This window comes from Neopsephotus bourkii, unplaced genomic scaffold (assembly GCF_033783945.1).
Source record: "Neopsephotus bourkii isolate Nb327-2 ecotype Australia unplaced genomic scaffold, CSIRO-AGI_Nbou_v1 NB_1113, whole genome shotgun sequence".
In the NCBI taxonomy this organism is placed as follows: Eukaryota; Metazoa; Chordata; class Aves; order Psittaciformes; family Psittacidae; genus Neopsephotus; species Neopsephotus bourkii.
Window position 1 is genome coordinate 1 of NW_026901600.1, and position 20,635 is coordinate 20,635.

The 20,635-nt window shown below is 42.9% G+C and overlaps 1 protein-coding gene across 2 annotated transcripts in view; it reads right to left on the bottom strand.

The window, feature by feature from the left end:
• Positions 1–10: 10 nt before the first annotated feature.
• LOC133217138 (lipoxygenase homology domain-containing protein 1-like) overlaps positions 11–20,635 on the bottom strand; it is a 75,479-nt gene continuing 54,854 nt past the window's right edge. The window contains exons 5-12 of one of the 2 annotated variants that reach the window (XM_061362298.1): positions 12,709–12,807; positions 10,997–11,145; positions 8,295–8,418; positions 5,899–6,149; positions 4,346–4,481; positions 1,795–1,848; positions 1,278–1,438; positions 11–420 (exon numbers count right to left, since the gene is read on the bottom strand). In XM_061362298.1, the coding sequence (XP_061218282.1) occupies positions 250–420; positions 1,278–1,438; positions 1,795–1,848; positions 4,346–4,481; positions 5,899–6,149; positions 8,295–8,418; positions 10,997–11,145; positions 12,709–12,807 (1,145 nt within the window). In that variant the 3' untranslated portion in view covers positions 11–249. The remainder of the gene's footprint in view (positions 421–1,277; positions 1,439–1,794; positions 1,849–4,345; positions 4,482–5,898; positions 6,150–8,294; positions 8,419–10,996; positions 11,146–12,708; positions 12,808–20,635) is intronic. The other variant, XM_061362299.1, reaches the window with a different exon arrangement.

Consider the following 20,635-nt stretch of genomic DNA (forward strand, 5'->3'; position numbering starts at 1 on the left):
GTTGGGCTGTTGGGAGCTACCATTTCCCGTTGCTCTCATTTCCCACACATATCTGGGCTGAACTGAAAAGGAGAGGAGGGAGAAGAAATCTCTTCCAAAACCATACAATGAACCCTTGTCTCCCCATGTATTTTTGTGAATGCTATGATGTGCTCTCTCCACATCCTGTTCTCATGTAGGATTTCCACTTCCACCCCTAGGGCTGCACCGTCTGTAAAGGGAGGCACCTCTGATGACTGCATATCAAACTTAGCTGCCATCTGGGGAATGCAGTGACCCAGGACTGCAACTAATCTGTCTTTCCAGGTCTACCTTCCCCTGCCATCCCCTCACCTTGTTCAGATGCCAGCCAGCAAAGGGATTTCTTTTCTCATGCCATATCCGAAGCTTATAAAACGTGCCCAGATCAGGGAGCTCAATCTATAAAGGGGGAGAAATTAAAAATGCATTATCCATTTCTTAAGGCAGAAAAGCAAGTACACAAAGGACACCTCTGGACACCTTTTTAGAGCCAAATCAGAGAGGAGTCTAAAACTAAACTAAAAAACCTAAATTTTGTTCTTTAAAAGTAATAAATTCTACTCTGCTAAGAGCTTGATGCTTCTCTTTTATGGAGAGGAGAGCATATAATTTTAATCCATACACTTTTGATCATGACAGCTGCTTGAAACCACTCATCCCAGTAAGAACTAAAGCCAGTTCCCAAACTTCAGCTCTTTCTCAAAGAGGGTCCACAAAGCACAGCCACAATTCCTCCAGAAGGCATCTGTCTGCTGCAGCATCTTTGCTGCTGCAAAGAGTGTAAAACTTTTGCCTTCAGCCATGCATTAAAATTGTTTGTTTCTTATTTTTTTCTCTGACCAGTCCCCAGTTAACTTTTAAGCATATTTGTTGCTAAATACAAGAAGACCCTCTCTAGGCTCCAAACTCAACAAGTTCTTAAGCTCAGCTCCAAACATTCAAGGAAGCTCGCATCCAAGGAGGCTGAAGACCAGATCACCGGGGAGAGGAAACACCACTCGTAATTCTTCTGTATATAGCTAATAACCTCTTAGGCACTAGGGAAAAAAATAGCTAAATTACTAGCTTTAGAAAGACATGGCCTAAATGGGTGGATGAATAATTTGCATCACCAGCAAATTGAATGAATTCACCTCCACTTCAGCAGGATCTACTGAGGTAAAGACTTCATGCTGTTGCTTTTTGTGTGCAGGGCTGAAGCTGATGCCCCAGGAAACAATACCAAGCCAAATTTACCACTTGCATAAGATTCGTACCATGAACTTGTCAGTCTGTCCGGTTTCAAAGTTGTCTGAATTGTTGTCCAGCTTCATCTCATCTGACTTCCCCTTGTCTCCATAAATCTGGAAGAAGATGGTGGCATCCGTCCCTGCATTCTTGATGTCACTTGTCCAGATCCACAGAGACCAGGGGCTTTCTACAAAGAAAAGTTCAAGACATTTTGTTTAAAAAGTAATTTCTAAGGTAAAAACTACAGTTATCATTCTTTCCTCTGGAAGAGGATAGGATGGCATGACAGTCTTCAGGATATTTTATCCTTTTCTGCACAAACATGATCAAGCTGCTACATGATATACACAAATGAGATTGCCTGGAAATCTAATTCTATGTTTTCATTTAAAATAAAATGAGATAAATCATGAATCACCACTTTCATGGTGAACCATATTCTTCTGTGTCACACATTTCTAACAGGGTAATGCAGGGATGTACTTCATCTCTGTAGTTTAAGTACACAGTCAGCTTTCTTTTTGTCAACACATCTCCAGTTACTTGTGTATGGTGCAAAGCAGATCCAGGTAGCTCCTAAAAATTGCTCCAGATGATCTGTGTTTGGAGCAACGAGGAGTATGGGTATGGCCATGTATGAGTTCATCCTGAGCTAACAAGCCTTCCTGAAGTTGGATCAATTACTCCAGACATGGCTGTTGCAGGACAGGCTGTCTAAGATCCCATTCAGGTATCTCCAGCCAGTCTGCACCATGTGGGGCAAATATGCTCAGAGCAACATAGAGGTATTTTTCAAAAGTTTTGAAGTTATTTACATGCCTAAATCCTACCTGACTTCAACTAATACTTGTGCTACTCTAAGCAACATGCCCAAAGATTGGGTAAAAGCTCCAACATTTTCCTTTCTTAAGTCTTCACCCCATACTTTGCCTGTAAAAGCAGTCCACCTTCAGAATCTTTATCATGGTTTTCATACCAGGGGATGGTTGCCTATGTAAAGATGACATTATTTCCTCAAAAGAGCCCCTCATCTGCATTCTTTATCGGTAATAATGTGTTTCAGTTCTGTAGGCTTTGCAGCACCCGCAGAAGAGGGAACAGGCTTCTTTCCTGACTCAGACATCAGCTGAATTATTAACAAATCTTAATGAAAGAATTGCTCACTCTTTTGGTATGCCAGAGCCCAGATTGACATGGCTTGACCTTCACAGCCCAGAATGGAATACAAAAATAAAATGACATGCATATAAATTAGATCCTTACTGATGTACTCAGCACTTGACTGTGGAAAAGGGGGAAAAGCTACTGAGGGGAAAGAAGGAACTCTCTTCTAGAAAAAGTTTTGCCCCTATATGCATGATGTTCATGACCACTCTTTCCTGAAAAACATCAGCAAGTTTTATCTGAGCAGAAATGAAGTTAAGGCAAGTTTGTGTGTGGCATGTGATACAGCAGCCCTGCTCTCCCTGGGTAAAAGAGCAAGGGAAACTCAGACACCAGAAACTTCTCTCATCTCTCTGGTTTGGCCTCCCTGATATCCTGCTGAAGAAAAGGATGAGCAATGCATGCAGGGATGGGGAACAGGGAACTTGTACCAGGATTAAGTTCCTGATAGCGGGATATCGGGGAGAAGCCACACAGGGAGAAAAGTGGGTGAGCTAGGTCTGCAGCTGCTGGAGCAGACCAAGCATATCCCCAAATACCCACATTCATCCTTCCAGGGCTCTCTGGGCACATTCCCAATCCCTATCCCTTCACATCAAGGGATACAAGCAGATTGGAAATTCTCAGAACCACAGTGAATATTCCCCAGGGCACAAACACCATGGATTGTTTGTACCCTGGAGGGCTAGACCTGGCATTACAGTTTTCAGGATAGCATTTGAGACAACAAGGGGAAAATTAAAGGCTGAGAATAAATAGAAGCTATATGATGGGCTGCAGTCCACAGGGGGAACAGCTTGCAAACGCTGTGCAGGCAGCCGTTTCACCATGGATACCCAAAGTGAGGTTGAACCAAGCTTTGATCATCTCTACAGAAACGGACAGTCCTGTATGCATGGGGAGATAGGCAAAATGACATAATAGGTCTTTTCTAACTCCAAGTCTTACGCTTCTAAATCTGGCAGATAAAGGTCACAAATTTCTCAAGGCTAATGCTCTCTATCTCCTGCACTGCAGCAGCAAGGGAATTAGCCTGTCAATAACAGTCAGAGCTGATAATAGAGGGTTAGAGGTTGCAGAGGCTTTAGTTAAATGGACCGAGTCAGAGAAGCAACGTGGTTCTAACACTGACTAACATTTAGACAAAGCTATTTAAATGAACTGCTGTTTAAGCAGGAGCCCACCCGAAGCATTCCGATTAAACTGGATGTATCATCCTAATTAAAACATTCTGCTTACACATACACACTGGTACAAGCAAGACGGCAGCGATCTGTTCTGTGTGGCAAGCAAGGCTGGGTGCTGGAGCAGTGTGTGGATGGATGGACATGTTGGTATCCTGCCCTAGCTATTATAGAGCAACACCTCCCAGCAAACGTGTGCCATTGCCTCCCTCTAGAGAAAGAGAGGCTTCAAATGAAGCACTGGTGTGCCTCAGGAGGCACTTTCGGTAACTGGACAGGACTAAGACATGTTTTTTTCTCTTAGGCCAAGAGTTAAAAAGTTGAAGTTAGTGGGAAGAGTTTGGGTTTTCTTCCTGTTTTCCTCCATGTTTGTATTTTTATTATACTTAGGTTTTGATTCTATACGGAACAAGAAAGCTTTGCTTCTGTAGTCATAAGATACACACCCTGGCTTTCCTGCAAAGGTGAAATGTCAGCAGAGGCAGCCCAAAGCCCAGTGAACCTAGGAAGGCTGCCGGGTCCCACTTCTTCCTTTAAGAAAATGATTGAAATTCTTCAAAATATGTTTAAAGTTTCATTTTAAACTCCCCAAACCAGGATGTTCAAAGCTGATACTCATGCAGGACTCGATTTCCTTGAGCATCTACTTGACCATAGGTCTACTACATGTCATGTTGTGTGGGTGACATTCAGGTTGCTGTCGCATATATGGGGATCTCAGGAGGCTCCTGGGCACTTGTACTTACTTTTCAGTCTTCTCTGGCGTAGTGAGACCATTTCATAGAGTTCCCGCTCTATAAGACCATCTCCTTCATCTTCATCCAGCCATTTATCACAGGGGAAGGTCTGTTCAATACCAGTGAATGGGCAATAAACCACCACCTAGGAAAAGAGACTGGGAAGGTGAATATTCTTTTGCAGGCAGCTCACAGCACCCTGATACTGAAAACTAAAGTAACTGAACCAAAGATACAGCTAGAAATCTTGCTTTTGCTCACAAAAAATCAAGTTTTCTGGACCAACATGAACTGGACTGATTGCACAATTCTCGATTTAGGGTACAGCTAGAACCCATCTGTGCTGTTATTTCTACTTTCCAGAAGTAGATCAAAATGGGTCAGCAAAGAAGAGGTAGAACACCACAAGGGGAAGGGAATGAGAACAGGCAGTGAGTCAGTACTGTGTCAGTGTGCAGCACATGCCCTGAACCACAACAGCGCACAGTAGGGTTTTGAAGGGAGCACAAGATACAAAAAGCCTTCAAGCACATAGAATCACAGAATGGTCTGTGTTAGAAGGGACCTTAAAGCTCATCCAGTTCCAACCCCCTGCCATGAGCAGGGACACCTTCCACTAGAGCAGGTTGCACCAAGCCCCTGTGTCCAACCTGGCCTTGAACCCTGCACTGCCAGGGATGGGGCAGCCACAGCTTCTCTGGGTACCCTGTACCAGCGCCTCAGCACCCTCACACGGAAGAGCTTCTGCCTAAGAGCTCAGCTCAGTCTCCCCTCTGTGAAGTTAAAGACATTCCCCCTTGTCCTGTCCTTACAGGCCCTTGTCCCAAGCCCCTCTCCAGGTTTCCTGCAGCCCCTTTAGGCACTGGAGCTGCTCTAAGGTCTCCCCTTCAGGAGCCTTCTCTTCTCCAGGCTGACCCAGCCCAGCTCTCTCAGTCTGGCTCCAGAGCAGAGCTGCTCCAGCCCTCGGAGCAATTTCGTGCCCCTAACTCATATCCTAAACTGATTTTCCTTTCCAGGAAAACTGTATTTACTCCTAGCTTCAGGGTATGCAGCTGCCTTCCTTTCTACCCTCCAATTACCTCCTGCTGATCTTGTACATGACCTCACATCACATCTTGCTGTACTACCTCCCAGTAACAGCTGTGGTTAGCCACTTCTTTTTCTGAGCTCGAAAACAGCATCTAAAAACTTGAGAGAAGTTTGAATATAGATGATAATTTTGACATGCTCAGCATAATCCAAGACTGCTTTTCTGTCTGGACCCTTGGGGAAACATCTGAAGGTGCTTTTGGCACTGAGCAAACAATAATCTCTATCTCTGTTACTGCAAAGGGGCAATCAACCCAATTAGAGAGTGATTGACTTATGCATCTAGTGTGTCTTTGAGAGAATCAGCTACTACCATGCATTATGCATAATATTGACTTGTTAAACCAGGGATATCCTCATCTGAATAAATGCAGTTTTATTCAGGGGGAGTTTAGCCATATTTAGTTGTTGGGTTGGGGTCATGAATGGGAAAGGGGCTGACAGCTGTCTACAGACAAACAGCTTGGCCTCACCTTCTCACAATACCATCCAGAACTGACACCACAATTGTCGTGCCCAATGGTGACTCTGCTGAGCGGGCTGAGAAGGGCAGCTATCTCCACGTTAAAGAGATCTGTCCTGGCACGCTCAAATTCACCTCCTTCCAAGAAAATCTTCCCACTGTTCTTTAAGCCTTTGGACCCATGGAGGATTACGTGGATCTTGGAGTTAGTGCCAGCTCCTCTGATATCTCCTGTTACTACAGCAACGTTGTACACGATACCTGAAGGAATCAGGAATTCAGTTAGGAAGAAAAGAAGAGAGGAAAAAAAGTTGAGAGTAGTAATTCTGATTGGATTTACACTGAGCTCTACTGGTTTTCCACTGATCTTTTTAGTTCTCAACTTAAACAGACTGCAATGCTTCTTCTGCTTTGTCCCACACATACCTCTGAGAAACTCACAGCTACCTTCAGATTGTCCAAGAGAAATAGGTTTGCGGATACAGACTCCCTGTCACATGGAAAATGTGTGAGGGTTTTTTACCACCACCATATGGTGATGATTAGGTGAAGAAAGGAGAAAAATTTGAACTGGCAACTAAGTCACTTGATTTTGAGAAGTACCAAGCACCAAAAAAGTCAGAGGTTGAAGAAGTGTTGCTTTAAACAATGGTGACAAGATCTGTAACACCACAAACATTACAATGCTGCGGAAGCCAGCAGGAACTTCACTGTCACTGTGAGACCCTAAAGATCTCAGCAAAACAAAGCTTGGGAGAGGCACGATCCCAGCTGGAAGAAATAAAAGTATTCCTGAAAAGAAGTCTATGTGCATAAAAGTTTGGTTTTTTAATGTCCAGCTCTAATTATACCAACTGATTGTTGATCTAAGAAAGATAGTATTTCTTCCTACAGGCCTTAATTCCCAGAAGGCTCATTCACTGGCAACCATATACTAGACCTATATCATGATACCAAATAAAGAGACACCTCTGTACCCATAACAGTGTTTTAGGGAACATGTATAAGACAGTTGAGGCTCAAGCTAAGATCTTCCTTTTCCTAAATTACCCAGGAATTTCAATAAAGACTTGAGACAAAGTAGAAACATCAGAACTCATTCTCTTTCAAATAATCCTCTCTTTGAAGTTTATGTTTAAAAATGTATTGAAGCACCTTTCGCTATGCAAATATCTTCAATAAAACTCCTGAGAGCAGGGAAAAAAAAAAAAGCCCAGTCATGAATAGTAAAAAATAGGAAAATCTTTTAGTAAATTAATTGTATTATTTTATGATTTCTCTCCCATCTTGCCCTATTTTTTTCACGGCATGCATCCTCACATCCTGCAGTGAGAACTGTGCACCCAGACCACATTCCTTCAGCCCATGGAGGGGAGAATATGAGGACTGCAGATGTTGCAAAGAAGTAAAGAACAGCTATCATGTGCATGATCATAGTGTTAACATTTTTATGCTAATAAATAAATACAGGCAGAACTCTATCCAAGTAATCTTCTGTCTTATATTAAGTTCTTTCATTGAATTTACATCCATGTTTCTTTTAACAGAGACATACTTTTATTTTATGTTGAATGGTAAAAATGCCCCTTCTAGGGCTCAGGTCTGCCTTTCTTGTTTTGTAAAAGGATGCACAGCTCCCCAGAACAAAACCTGAGGTACAATGTCCACTACTGTGTGGCATACTTGGGACTGTGGAAATAGCAATCCACTTTGCAAAACCTCATGAGTGATTTGCTGAAGTACAAGCTGGATCTTTCATCATCACCCCCTTGCATAGAGCCATAGACTGGTTTGGGTTGGAAGGTTGGAAGGGACCTTGAAGCCCATCCAGTTCCAATCCCCTGCCATGGGCAGGGACACTTTCCACAAGACCAGGCTGCTCCAAGCCTCTGTGTGCAACCTGGCCTTGAACACTGCCAGGGATGGGGCAGCCACAGCTTCTCTGGGCACCCTGTGCCAGCGCCTCAGCACCCTCACAGGGAAGTGCTTCTGCCTAAGAGCTCATCTCAATCTCCCCTCTGGCAAGTTAAAGCCATTCCCCCTTGTCCTGTCTCTACAGGCCCTTGTCCAAAGCCCTTCTCCAGGTTTCTTACTGGGCTCCTGTAAGACATTGAAGGGCCACAGTAAGGTCTCCCTGGAGCCTTCTCTTCTCCGGGCTGAACCTGGATTTATCATCAGTGATAAATCAGCTTGTAGGACCTGTGCAGTTCTGTTAGTGAGATGTGGAGGTGGGAAATGTAATGGTAGTTCATGGACCCTCACACAAAAGACTGTCACCAGCAGACAGTCCACTGCAGGTGTCCCTAAGCATAACACATTCCACCTTCAAAAAAGCACAGCTAGTAGCATTAATCACGCTTTTAATACCTCCATATTACACACCATGGATTCAACCCATAACTTTACCTGTGGCCTCAGTGCCCCCAACAAGAATGTCCCTCTGGATTTTTCCATCATCTTCATCTAAAGCAAACCAGCGTCCAACTGGGAACTGGTACACACATTTGTTGCCAATGTCTTCAATAATCACCTAAGAGAAAAGAAACAGCACTTTTTAAAATAACATGGGAAAAGCTATCATGTTACATGAAGGGGTGAAAAAAGAGCAGAAGCTTCACGTAAACTCTCTCACCTGGTATTTAATATATTCAATAGTCAGGCAGATCCCTCTCTGCTCCCTAATTAAGTACTGGTAGAATTTCAGACAATCAGTGAGTAAAAAAAGCAGGCTTTTTTATTTTCTCTTTTTATCCAGTGAACTCAATCTGCATCTTTCACCGTGTATGAGACCAGATGTCTCTGCTAGCAAGACCAGCTGGCTGGTCTGTCTTCCTTCCCTCCAGAGCCCGTTTGCTGGCTATCCTTCTCCATCAGCTGAATGGCAGCTCTTTGTTCTACTTTAGGAACAGGCTGTCTTCTTTCTCTCTCAGTTTTAGAGCTTTGTTATAAAATAATACCAAGGAATTTCAGGACAAATCAAGACCATCAGATCAGCTTGTGTGACCTAATGAAATTGTGTGATCCCACTGGATTACTCCAGAATGGAATCATTGGAAAGACAGCTAAGAAACCCCACAGTAGGAATAGTTTTTATTTGGGAGGATTTGGCTGTTGAACCTATGTAGATACAAATTTTATTGAAACAATCTTCCTTTTTAATGCTAGATAAACTAACGTTAACTGCTTGGAGTTTCTTGCATCTCCTCCCAAGGGATTTCTTACCAGTATCTTGTTCTGTATTCCTGAATCTTGTCATAGAGTTACTGCAGTGTTTTAAACAAGCATTGAAGAGTACTGAATATTTTCAGCCAGAAAAGAAGAAATAAAAAATGTCTATTCACCTTCATGGCAAAGAAATAAACCCCCAAAATCACTATAAGGGATTGAAAGTCATTGCCACTTTTCTCTGCCTTCTCAGCAAACAGTGAAAATATGAAATCTGTCCTTTCTGATAGATTTGTGAAACCATTTCTGGGAACCAGAACTTCCCCTCTTGTCACTCAACCCACACTGTGCTGTTTCCTGTAGTGTTACTGATCCTTGTTGTGTCTCTGTAGACACAGACAGCAGCGTCTGCCAGGGCTGGGATTGTCAGCATGAGCGAGCAGTGCTGTGCTGGAGTGTTAGAGACTAAAATATATGAGGCATTGGAGTAATATCAACACTTTGACCCCCCTCTACCATCTGATCCTCTTTGGGTGCCTGTTAATATGTTTATTCATATATTTAGAGGTGGAAAAAAAGCCCTGAGTATAAACCACGCTGAAAATACAAGACACATGAGAAGAACTTTGAGTGATGCTTAACAGGTCCATCCAGGAGTGACAGCACCCCCAAGTATTGGAGCAAATTAAAGAAAAATATCTACCAACAGTAGATGATAACTGGGATGTTTCAGCTCATTCGTCCAAGCTTTCAGTTGAACTTGCAAGGCAAAAGGTGCCTTTTACTTAATCACTAACCTCTGAGCTGTTCCTGTGCAGAACATAGGATTAGCGTGTTGCCTGCAACTAGTCACTACTTCAGGCTTTGGGTCTTAGGCAAAACATGTCCTGTAGACTTCATCTGTAATGTGAGAATAAGGTTCCTTCTCTGTGGGTTTCTAATCCCTCTCCCTTTCCTTCAACTCTATTTGTTACACGGGGCACAACAGCTTTCTTTTTTATCCTCTGCATTTTTTGTGGACATCCAACATAAAAATTTCTTGTGCAGCATATGGTGGTGGTGGAAAAGTATGTGCTAATATTTGCATTAGTGATACATCAAACCACCCTCTCATCCAGGATTTATAAATTTGGGGTCACATCTTCAGTGGATTAAAGCCAGCTGTGTTAAATTACACCAGCAGAGGAAAGAAAATGAGATTAGAGGAAAGAGCAGTCATACATTTCTTCTTTTAAAATATTCCTTCAACCATTCCACTAAAAGCTGCTTAGAGCTTTCATGACTTAGAGCAGGAGATTAAAATGAGGATGAAAGTAGAAGAAAGGTATCTTTGTGGCAGGTATATCTCTTTTGCTGTGCCCATGATAAATCACTTAAATGTGGCCAGGTTATAAGTCTTTTCAAATTTCCAGTGTCAACAGACTCAACAGATATTTCTTAGGCTCTGGTATCTTTCCCATCTTGGTAATGAGTCAAGTCAAGAGAATGCAAAGGGGTTGGACAGTTCCCCCTCTTCTGTCAAAGAAACTGCAATGACTGAGACATGAGAAATATTAGAGCAGGCAGATTTAAATCTTCACAGCTGGATTTTCTCACTGCCACAAAGCTGCCTGAGATGCTCAACAACTTACCCTAACCCAGAGCGTCCCTCGTTCTATAACTACCCAATTGGAATCTGCTGCACCTGATTTAGATGCGCCACAGTGGCATGTACCAGGCTCCTGCCAGTGCTTCATCAACCCCCCTTGGCTCTGCAGAAAAAGAAAGTGCTGGAGAAGATACTTCTGGAAAGGTGAAAACTTGATTTGTGCCTTCCTCCATAGCCAGGGACCTGATTCGGCAGCAAACATCCTTGTATTTCTCGGCATCAGACTGCCAAGAGAGCAAATGAGGTATTCTGATTCCACAACATGCTTATCTTAAATGTCTCAGAAGTAACTAACCTTTGCAAGGAACCAGCCAGCAGAGCCACCCTTGTTGTTATGCCCTATATTAATTTTCCTTAACTTTCCCAAATTTGGAGCATCAAGTGTGAACTTGTCCTCAGCTCCCTTTTCAAAGTTGTCTTTGTCATTGTCCAGTTTCCTCACACCTGAGAAAAAATAAAGAGATTAAAAAACAAAGAGTAAGGGGTTACTGGCACATGCGTGTTGTAGGTGAAGAAATATTTAGGAATGTCACAACTGACTGAATTAAATACCCTCCAGGTAACAGCTCTCTGAAACCAGGATTCAAGGTTAAGACAGAGAACTTTATATTCTAATAAAAAAAGGTAGCTTTTCTTGAGCACGCAAAAGACCAGGATTTTTACTCTGATGTCAGAGCTACTTACAGCTTTCAGAGTTTTTAGAAATATATATATATAGATGGCTCTTGTGTCTTTTTTTCTCAAACCACCACATTTCCCTTTTATTTTTAATGTCTTTAAAAAATCTCTAAACTGTTTAAAAACAGGCTTTGGTCACAAGATGCAGATTTTGACTTTTCAGGATAGGATTCTTTGCTGCATTGCACAGGAAGGATTTATTTTCAAATTGGGATCCAATCAGGGCTATTAGCTTTTCCTGATCTCAGAGGAGCTTTGCCTTATGAAAATTATTAAAGTGATGACCCAGGTTGCATCAAGCACTGTTTATGTGTGAATGATGCTGGGAATGGGATTGAACCCACCCAAGGCACCAGTGCAAGAAAGGTGTTAGAGGTAAATCTATCCCTCTTACTTTAGGAGGATGAATCTTTTTCTAGGGTTGCTATTTCTCTGTGTAGATATGATATGAGTGCCTGGACAGCCAGCTTAGATTTAGACTCCAGCTTTCAGATGTCTCCAGAGAGATCAGATGAATTAATCAAGGATGAGACCTATCCACTACATTTCATAATCAGTTCAAGGGCACTTGGCAGACATCATATCATTATTTCTTGAATCTGACAGGATAGGTGCAGTATAGAAGAGAGACAGTATTTGCTCTCAAGGTCTCCAGGAATTTTTACACACTCTTTTCCATAGATTCTGGTCTGGGTACAACTTTTATTATTAGTCAATTAAAAATATTTTTAAAGAAACACAAATTCAAGCTCCCAGATCACTGTTGCAATGCAATCTGCAGAAAAAAAAAAAAAAAACAACCAAAACCAAAAATACCTAAATGAACAAAGGAATAAGCTCTCACCATTAACTTAAAGCCAGCTAATAGAAACCTTGGTTAGATTATCTTTCAAAATGGCCAAGAAGGCTCAGTCACAGCCTTTGCCCCACTGAAAAAAACAGTATCATCTGTCCAGTGACACAGAAACATGGGACATGCAGCTTTGACTGTATGCACTGTAAATACACATTGGTGCTGGATCCCTCAGTGGATGGGTACTTACTGCACTGGTTTACACTGGTGCTTTATGTTGTGTTTCCCAAGGGTCTGGGGTTTTTTGGTGATAGGTAACTTCAGTTATTCTCACATTCCAGCCACAACTGCTGCACTGCAGATGCAGCTTCCAGAAGTTGTGGATGTGAGAAACCCCAGAGCTAACACCACCATTTGTTGTGCCCTTCACTCAGCCAAATTATTCTGCCTTTGCCAGATTGCTGTTGTGTGTTGTTCAGATAGCAGGCCTGCAAAGCAGGAAGAAGTATTTTAGGAAATGATTTGCATTTGAATACCTGTGTCTCCTTTCTCACCAAAGATATTGATGAAGACATCCGCATCTGTTCCACTGCCGCTAACTTCACCAGTAAAAACCCGGACCACGTATTTGTTGACTGCAAGAACAGAGGCAGAAATCCCAATACATTAATAACTCAGCAGTTTGATACAAAACATAATAGTACAAACCGATTCAGGCTGTGCTGCTATCTTGAAAGCATGCCTGAACCATGGCTCCTGGTACACTGACCCTCTACTGTATAAAAGGAACAAAATCCATATGCAAAGCTCTGAAACTACATATTCACTGCCCAAGGCAAGAGGAACAGGTCACTTAGTTCCTAGCCTTGAAAGCTGAAATAGATGAGAAGAAGGTGAAAATTTTGATGCTGATACATGGCCATTAAATGAACTAAGACCCACACACAGCCTTGCTTTCCGAAAACATCAATGAGTTACAGAGCCAGACATGTGCCCAAACTCAGAGCTGACCCCTCAGGTCCAAGTACTATCCTAGAGCTATTTTTAATTATATCCTAGAACTAATTTTGCAGCTTAGCTTACATGGTTGCTGCCTGGCTGGTGACAACTTGTATTTTGAGGAAAGGTCAGTACAATGCACAATGCACAAGCACAAAAATGTGAAGGTGACCACCCTGTTACTCTGCCCAGTTCAAAAAAAAAAAACAAAACCAAATAATAACAATTCAGTCCATTCCATGGAGAAACAGGAGTAAAGCCCAGGATGAAGCTACATTATGTGTGGCACCAAGCAACATGAAGATCACTTGGGTGAGCCACACCACGGACATTTCACATATGTCATGTCAATGATTTTGAGAAGCAAGTTCTTCCAATGGATCAGGGTGGGACTAACTTGGCTCCAAAGGACAGCAAGGGTGAGCTCAGTTTCTTCTGAAACCAACAAGAAAACTCCCTTGGCCTTCAGTGTGACTATATTTGGGCCAAACATGAGCAACTTTCAAAACCTACCACCAAAGTCTACCTGACTAAAAAACGTTGTGGCTGCCCCATCCCTGGCAGTGTTCAAGGCCAGGATGGACAGGGCTTGGAGCAATCTGCTCTAGTGGAAGGTGTCCCTGCTCATGGCATTGGAACTGGATGAGATATAAGGTCCCTTCTAACCCAAACTGGTCTGGGATTCTATGATTCTATGACTACATTGTTGCTCCAAGCAAACTCAGACATGACTGATGTCTGGTGTTGTACTCTGTGCAGAACCAGCACTGGAGACAAATAGCAAGGTACAAAATAAAACTAATGAAGATTAATGCAAAATCTACTGAGAGGTAGACTGTCATATATGCCTTCAACAAAGCGTCTGTACTCTGTATTACTGAGCCCTGGCTAGCTGATACTGAAAGCTCTGTGCTACATCACCTCTTTATTTCTGAGTCCTGGTCATGCTTCTTCTGCCAAAGAGACAAATGCACAGGGCACCTCACTTCCCTTGCAGACCTTTTGCACCATGATCCATGGTGAGCAACATTTTCCCTTTGGCAGGACCAAAGTTAGGGGAGAACCTTGGCTCCCCAGCCAACACCAGAAATGAATGTCCTCAGACCATCACAAACACTGGGTTACCAGTCCTAGAGCAGGTCAACTGCCTCCTCCATCATCACCAGTGTATATTAAAACTTGGTCTGAAAGGCAGCAGGCACCTTGGTGCTCCCGCTGAGGCAGAGGATGTGAGAGCAATCGTATGAGAAGCGGTTGTCGTACCATCCTCTGAATTATACAGATGATCTCAGCTCCCGGGCTGAGGAGTACAAGGGCAGAGCCCACACAGAAGGGAAAATCATGCTTGAGCATGGTTTAATGCCTGAAGTTCCTGGCACCCCATCACAAAACGTGCTATTACAAATAAAACAATAATGATAAAAGTATGATAAATACTAAATAACAAGAAAGGGGAGGACACAGTCAGGCTCAGACAAGGGGGAAAATGCCCTAATGTTTCTCTTTAACTCTTTTGTTTCAGTTCACATTCCTCTAACAACCTGCTAGAAATATGCCAACTCCTAAATATTTCATTTGCATTAGATGGTGCAATTTACAGCTTCCATTTGGCCACTAAGCAGTTCTACCTATGTGATCCATTGTGCACTGGGGTTTTTAACCACAGGCCACATTCTTCAAGAAGTTTGCCCCTTGTGCCTCCTCTAGAATATTTATTCTGATGTCAGTGGTTAATTTACTACTCTGCATTTCAGGGGCCAGAAGAACCTGAAGGGATTAAAAAGAACCACCAGGACAAGCATCAGTGACTGAACTTAAATTACCCTTGTAGGGTCAAGTTTTATGCCTTTGAAGTATAGATCAGAAGGATGGCAGAACACATGCAGAGCACCAAGCAGGACACGTAGAGAACAAGTCCATGAAGACCAGTGCCCAATGACCAAAAACAGGACAAGAAGGGCACCTTGTATAGCTGCCACAGAAATACATCTGGTCAGCCAGAAAAACACTGGTAAAATTCTCTTTCAAATCTAATTGAAAGATTTCTCAACATGGCTATATTTCAAATCTAAGTGATATAAAGAAATGACATTATTGGACAACCTGCTCAGAACAACAAGTGATCCCAAGGGATCACAAGTGATCCCAAGTACACACACATCATTGCTGTCAGAGTGTCAGCACAAAGATCCCCATGGTGGAGCTAATTCCTGAGACCACAGAGATGCACTGGGATAAGAGTTTGGGCTGGTGGCAATTACAGGACACTGTGCTGCATGGGTTTTATGTTGTCCTCTAAAATACAAGCAAGGATTGGGTGCATGGCTTGTGCTGGCCATGAACATTGGAACACATCTCCATGCTCCTTGCAGAAGTGTTTCCAAGAGCATTAGTGGCCTTTGGCTTAGGTCACAGCACATCCCTGCTTCACAGACCATAGGGTCATGCCTAACGTGTTCTCACCAGGTTTTCCCCTTAATTTTTTCGTAAGTCCCCAGTTCTGAAACTGTGCACTCAAGCCATTCCCCATACCTGCCCCACTCAGCTCTATGAGCAGGACTATTTTACTTCCTTCATCTTCAGGAAGCAAACAGATCAATTCTGAGCCATGCTGAATTTTTGCCAGCTCTCTCCCTCTCCAAGCAATTCAACACTCAGCTGCAGCAGAGAGAGTGAGTGCAGAGTGAGAGAAGAGAGAGTGGCTCTTCATTCTGCTCAGGGGTCCTTCTGTGCTTCACACATCAGCACATCTTGCAGAATTATATGGTGGATGTGCAAATTTAAATAGAAAGGGACGTCGCATCTCAAAAAGACAGCGAGGATTCAGCTGCTAGAAGCATGCAGGAAAAGGCTGTCATTGCAGCCAAGCACAGAGCTGGCTGGAGTCAAGCACTCTTCATTTTAAGCATGGGTGGATGTTCCCTATTCTGTAAGCCCTTAATCATGCATTATTTAAAACATTAACATCATCTTTTCAGAAATACCCACTTGGCTTTTTTTAATCTCAATACATGCCTCTGAGTTCATCTGCAAAATAGAGATCAAGATGTTGCCTGGATATCTTTTTTCTAAGTGCTTCTCCTAGCACTGGGAACATGCAAAAATTATAATGTACGGCTGTGTAAAAGCTGTGACTCCATCTTCCACTGCATGCTCACTGCAGCACAGGCATGGAGAGGGAAGCCTTCCTAGAAGCAAAATTACCAGCTTCAGAGGCACGAACTGCAAGATGCCAAGTGCAGAAAAGCACAAATTCAGTAATGAGAACCATAACTATTTTCTGCTGTCTTTCCTGTTCCAGTTGCAACAGACGAGCTCAAATGTCCTGTGAGGTTACAGCACCTTCCTTTTCTTTATGGTTGGGTGTCTGCTCTGTTAGAGACACTCCAGCTTCCTCTGACACCTCTCATTCAACACACACAAAGCTGTCTGAAGAAGGCATTTGGAGACGTTGCATGGATGCCATTTCTGGGAAGCAGCAGGGTGGCACTAACTGATATAACCCCACTGCATGAATTCAGCAGAGGTGTGACAGTCAAGCACCTTGTCTGCTGCTAATCAAGTCAGTGACAGCTCTCAGCATCTAAGAGGAAAGATTAATATCACACAGTGGAATAGTCGGGCTCTTTCCACAGAGACCCAAGGTGTTTATTTTAGTCATGGGCTATGATGCCACAGGCACTTCCAGCACTGCTCCTGGGGGAGAAAGGGCATGGAGCTGCAGCCCTCCTAGCCCTAACGTTCCCCATTGAGGCTGGTCCCACTGCCATTTCCTTTTTATCCAGACCCATCCCTCCTGGGTGCTCTCGTGCAACCTCTCTCCTGCCTCCAACCATGAGAAATGCATGGACACATCCCAGCCAAATCCTTCTACCTACAAGCTACAGCTGACTGTTCATCCATGTGGTATTGATCTGCCAATGCTGTTTACTAAGCAGTATGATATCATGGTCACCTGAAATGCCATAGGATGGAATTGCCTGAAGACATCTTGTAACTAATATTGTTTGGGGTACTAGGGTGTTTATGCACAAGCTGCTGAGTCTGTAGCAGCAGGAACAACAGATTTAGGCAGGAAAACAAAGCCGACCATGCTTCACTACCTAGAGTTATTACTCCCTGAGGGCACAGTGAGCTCCTTGCTACGCATCCCTGCCTGCCTCCCATGTGCATGGCCTGCCATGGAGCAGGGCAGCAGCATAGCATCCAGAAGCTAAGAAATGTCACAGCCTTCAGAAGCAAAACACACTGGGTTAAAAGCAGGGAACGAAGTTGTAGACAGCGATGGATTCTTCTCATAAGGCAAGTTTTAGCAATTATCCTTCTGTTTTCGCAGTGCTCCCAAGGGTGCACAAGCTCCATCCTATAATGCTCAGCACTGAGTGGGCAGATTTCAGAAGAAGAAGGGTAGAGGCACCACTACTGCCTCTGAATTGCTGCTGGCAAAGAAACACATTTGTGGTTAGTATGAAAAGCAGAAAGAATTGTTATTAGAGGGAGAGGAGGGTGCCTGGATCTGCAGGCAAGGCGCAGCTTCAACCTGAGTCTGCCACAGACTTTTTGCACAAGCTTGGGAAGGTGATTTAAAGTCCATATGTCTCAGTTCTTCTCTGTCATATCAAGTCAGTCATTCCAGCCCACCAGGAACTGTCTGACAATATGTCTTCTTGATGGAGGAAGCACTGAATTGTCAAAATGGAAACTCCTTTACAGCACTGCTAGCAGCACATTCCTCAGCGACAGCTAGACTTCTTGGTCAGCGCAATCTTGAAAGGTCAGACAGGGCCAGGGCACATGTGGGGTCTAGCCTCCCAGCAAGCATTGGAATTCAGTTCTCGTCTGTCTTGGGAGAGAGCCCATCCCACCAAGCCAACAACACCTCCTCCTAGATGATCTTCTCTCAAACTTCTGGTGGAGATGCCTTGCTGCATATTCATACACAGCACTATCTCTGGAGTCTCTGCAAACACTGCAGAGAAGAAATCTCACCCAGCCCTAACCATTACACCTCTCTCTGCTGAAGCAGCAGGGATCCTAGAGACAGCTATGCAGAGCAAGACATAGTGAGAACCTAAAGCAACCTCTGGAGCAGCAGAGGAGCCCTGATGAGTTCACCAGTAGTGAGCTTTGCCTCAAAAGCGTGGCCTGTTCCTGTACAAAGCAGCTGCACACAGCTAAGGAAGAATATTTTTCCCCCCATCGAAGAAATGGTTGAATTCAAAGGGTGGGTTTAGAGCTTGAAAATAATTAGTCTCTATCAAGAGTATCTGACAACTATCTTTCTTAATGAAATGCACCTCCAGAGGTGGTGAACAGCTCCTTAACCCACGGGTTCAAACTGGAAGTGCAGATTACAAGCACACCTTGAGCACAGGGTATGCGGATGAATAAAGAGCTTTGCATTGCTTTTGGCCATAAGCACTGCTGCCAAAACATGGTGATAGTGGGGGGGAGATGCTAAAGAGCCTTTGCATGGCTTTGGGGTGCATGTTGTTAGTGGCAGCACCGAGGATGCAAGGCTGGTGTGACCCTGGGTTGGCATTTTTTTTATCCCAGAAGAGCTCTCTATAACTGCGTTCTTAAGAGATATTATTGCTGCCTCTCACATGGGAAAAAGAAATTATCATGTTTGCTCTGCTGAATATTGTATTATCCTCAGGTGCTGCCTGATGCCTCTCCTATAATGAACTCAGCTGCTTGGTCTCCCCACCCAGGCCAGAGATAATGAGAGTCAGCTCCATTTTAATTGTCTCCTACGTGAAATCAAAGTATGCACCAAAACAGTTAATGTATTAGGATTCAGCCTGGATCATCCCTCTGCAAAGCCTGTGAGAGGCAATCTACCACATGCAGGAGTCTTTGCTCATAGGATATGCTGAACTGATGCTCCTACTGTGACTTCAAAGTGATGATGGCATTTTAAAGTGAGCTTTAAATGACCTTGCTCAAGAGACAATAGCAGTTTAGTTGCAGGGGCACAGAGCTTAGCAAGGTGTAACACACCTTGCGATAGCAGTGTGGAAATCCACATTCATCTAATTCTCCAAGATTTCTCATTATTTTTCATTAGTTTAGTCCCAAGGTGAAAGCCCATGGAAGAAAAGAAAAAAACAAAAAATAAAAAGGGCAGATATTTCATAATAGAAATATCTAGTTTCTGCTTTGCCCAGGTATGCTATTATCAAAATTGAGGAAAATAACTTCTTGGGTTAAACATTTTTTCTCAGAATGAAGGCTGAAATTACTTTACATCATTGTTTAAAATCATACTATTATCACCATACTTCAGTCTTGCTTTGTATACATAAGGTACTTTTGAAAAGTTACTCTTTTCAAAACTGGTGGTTGAGTTAATTACAACATCTAGACATAATTGGTCAAAATTATACCCCATCTTCACAAACATGCTGCACTGTTTTGTATTGAGTACATACAGTTCTGTATATCAGCCGCACATAGAGATGTCTCATGCCTCTCCAGATTTTTTTTTCTCTTGAAACATGAGGTCCTTTATGTGAATTACAAATCTCAATTTCCATCCATTTCTAAGCTCTGTACATCTTGACTTCTTTGTGGCTTACAAGTCACCCATGTTCCTTTTTATTTCTGTGTTTCAATTTCTCATAGCCCATCTTCAGAGACAAAACAACAGGCAAAAAATACATTACAAGCAAAACGTCCATATCTGCCTCATTTTAGACATGGTGATATGAGATGGGCAAAGTTTTCAGGGAGAAAAAAATACTTATTAGACCAACTGAAGTATTTTTTTGGGGTAGAGAAAGCATTTTTGTGTGCTTATTGTGCCAGTTAGCATGTAATTTTTTGCCAAGTGTTATCAGTTGGATGGTAAAAGATCCCTCTAAAAACCTTGTTTATTGAATATCTCAGCATTCACCAAGACCTCAACCTTAATGCAGGGGGTATTCACTATTATATAAAAGTAAACAACTCATATTTATTTCATAAATATATTTAGCTGCATTTTCCTGTGCTGATTATACACTTCCAGTTCTTAATGTAAATAAAGATGAGTTTTGATGAGCAGATAGCACCTATTAATATTTCTTTTCCTCCCCTTCTTCATCCTCAGAAATAGTTATTTAGTTTTACTGATCAGGAAATTTTGCAATATGTGACTTCTCCTTCTATATCACAACTCAGGAGAAACAGGAGAGGGGCCAGTCTCACTCTCCCGATCTGCTGCTTTATAAAACAAGATTGCAAACCCACAGGGCATCTTTGACTGGTGCCTCAAATCCAAAACACTGCTCTTTATCAGAGCTTCTAGCACCACTATGTTATTGAGTAATATTGGCTACAGCTTCAGTTTGGATCCAGTGCAGCCCTTAGGGACATGCATATCCCTTTGGGTCAGGAAAGACTTAGCTACTGACTAGAATTCAAGCATGTGCATCAATATCTGCTCCCCCAGGTGTTTCCTGAAGCCACAGCCAGGTCAGT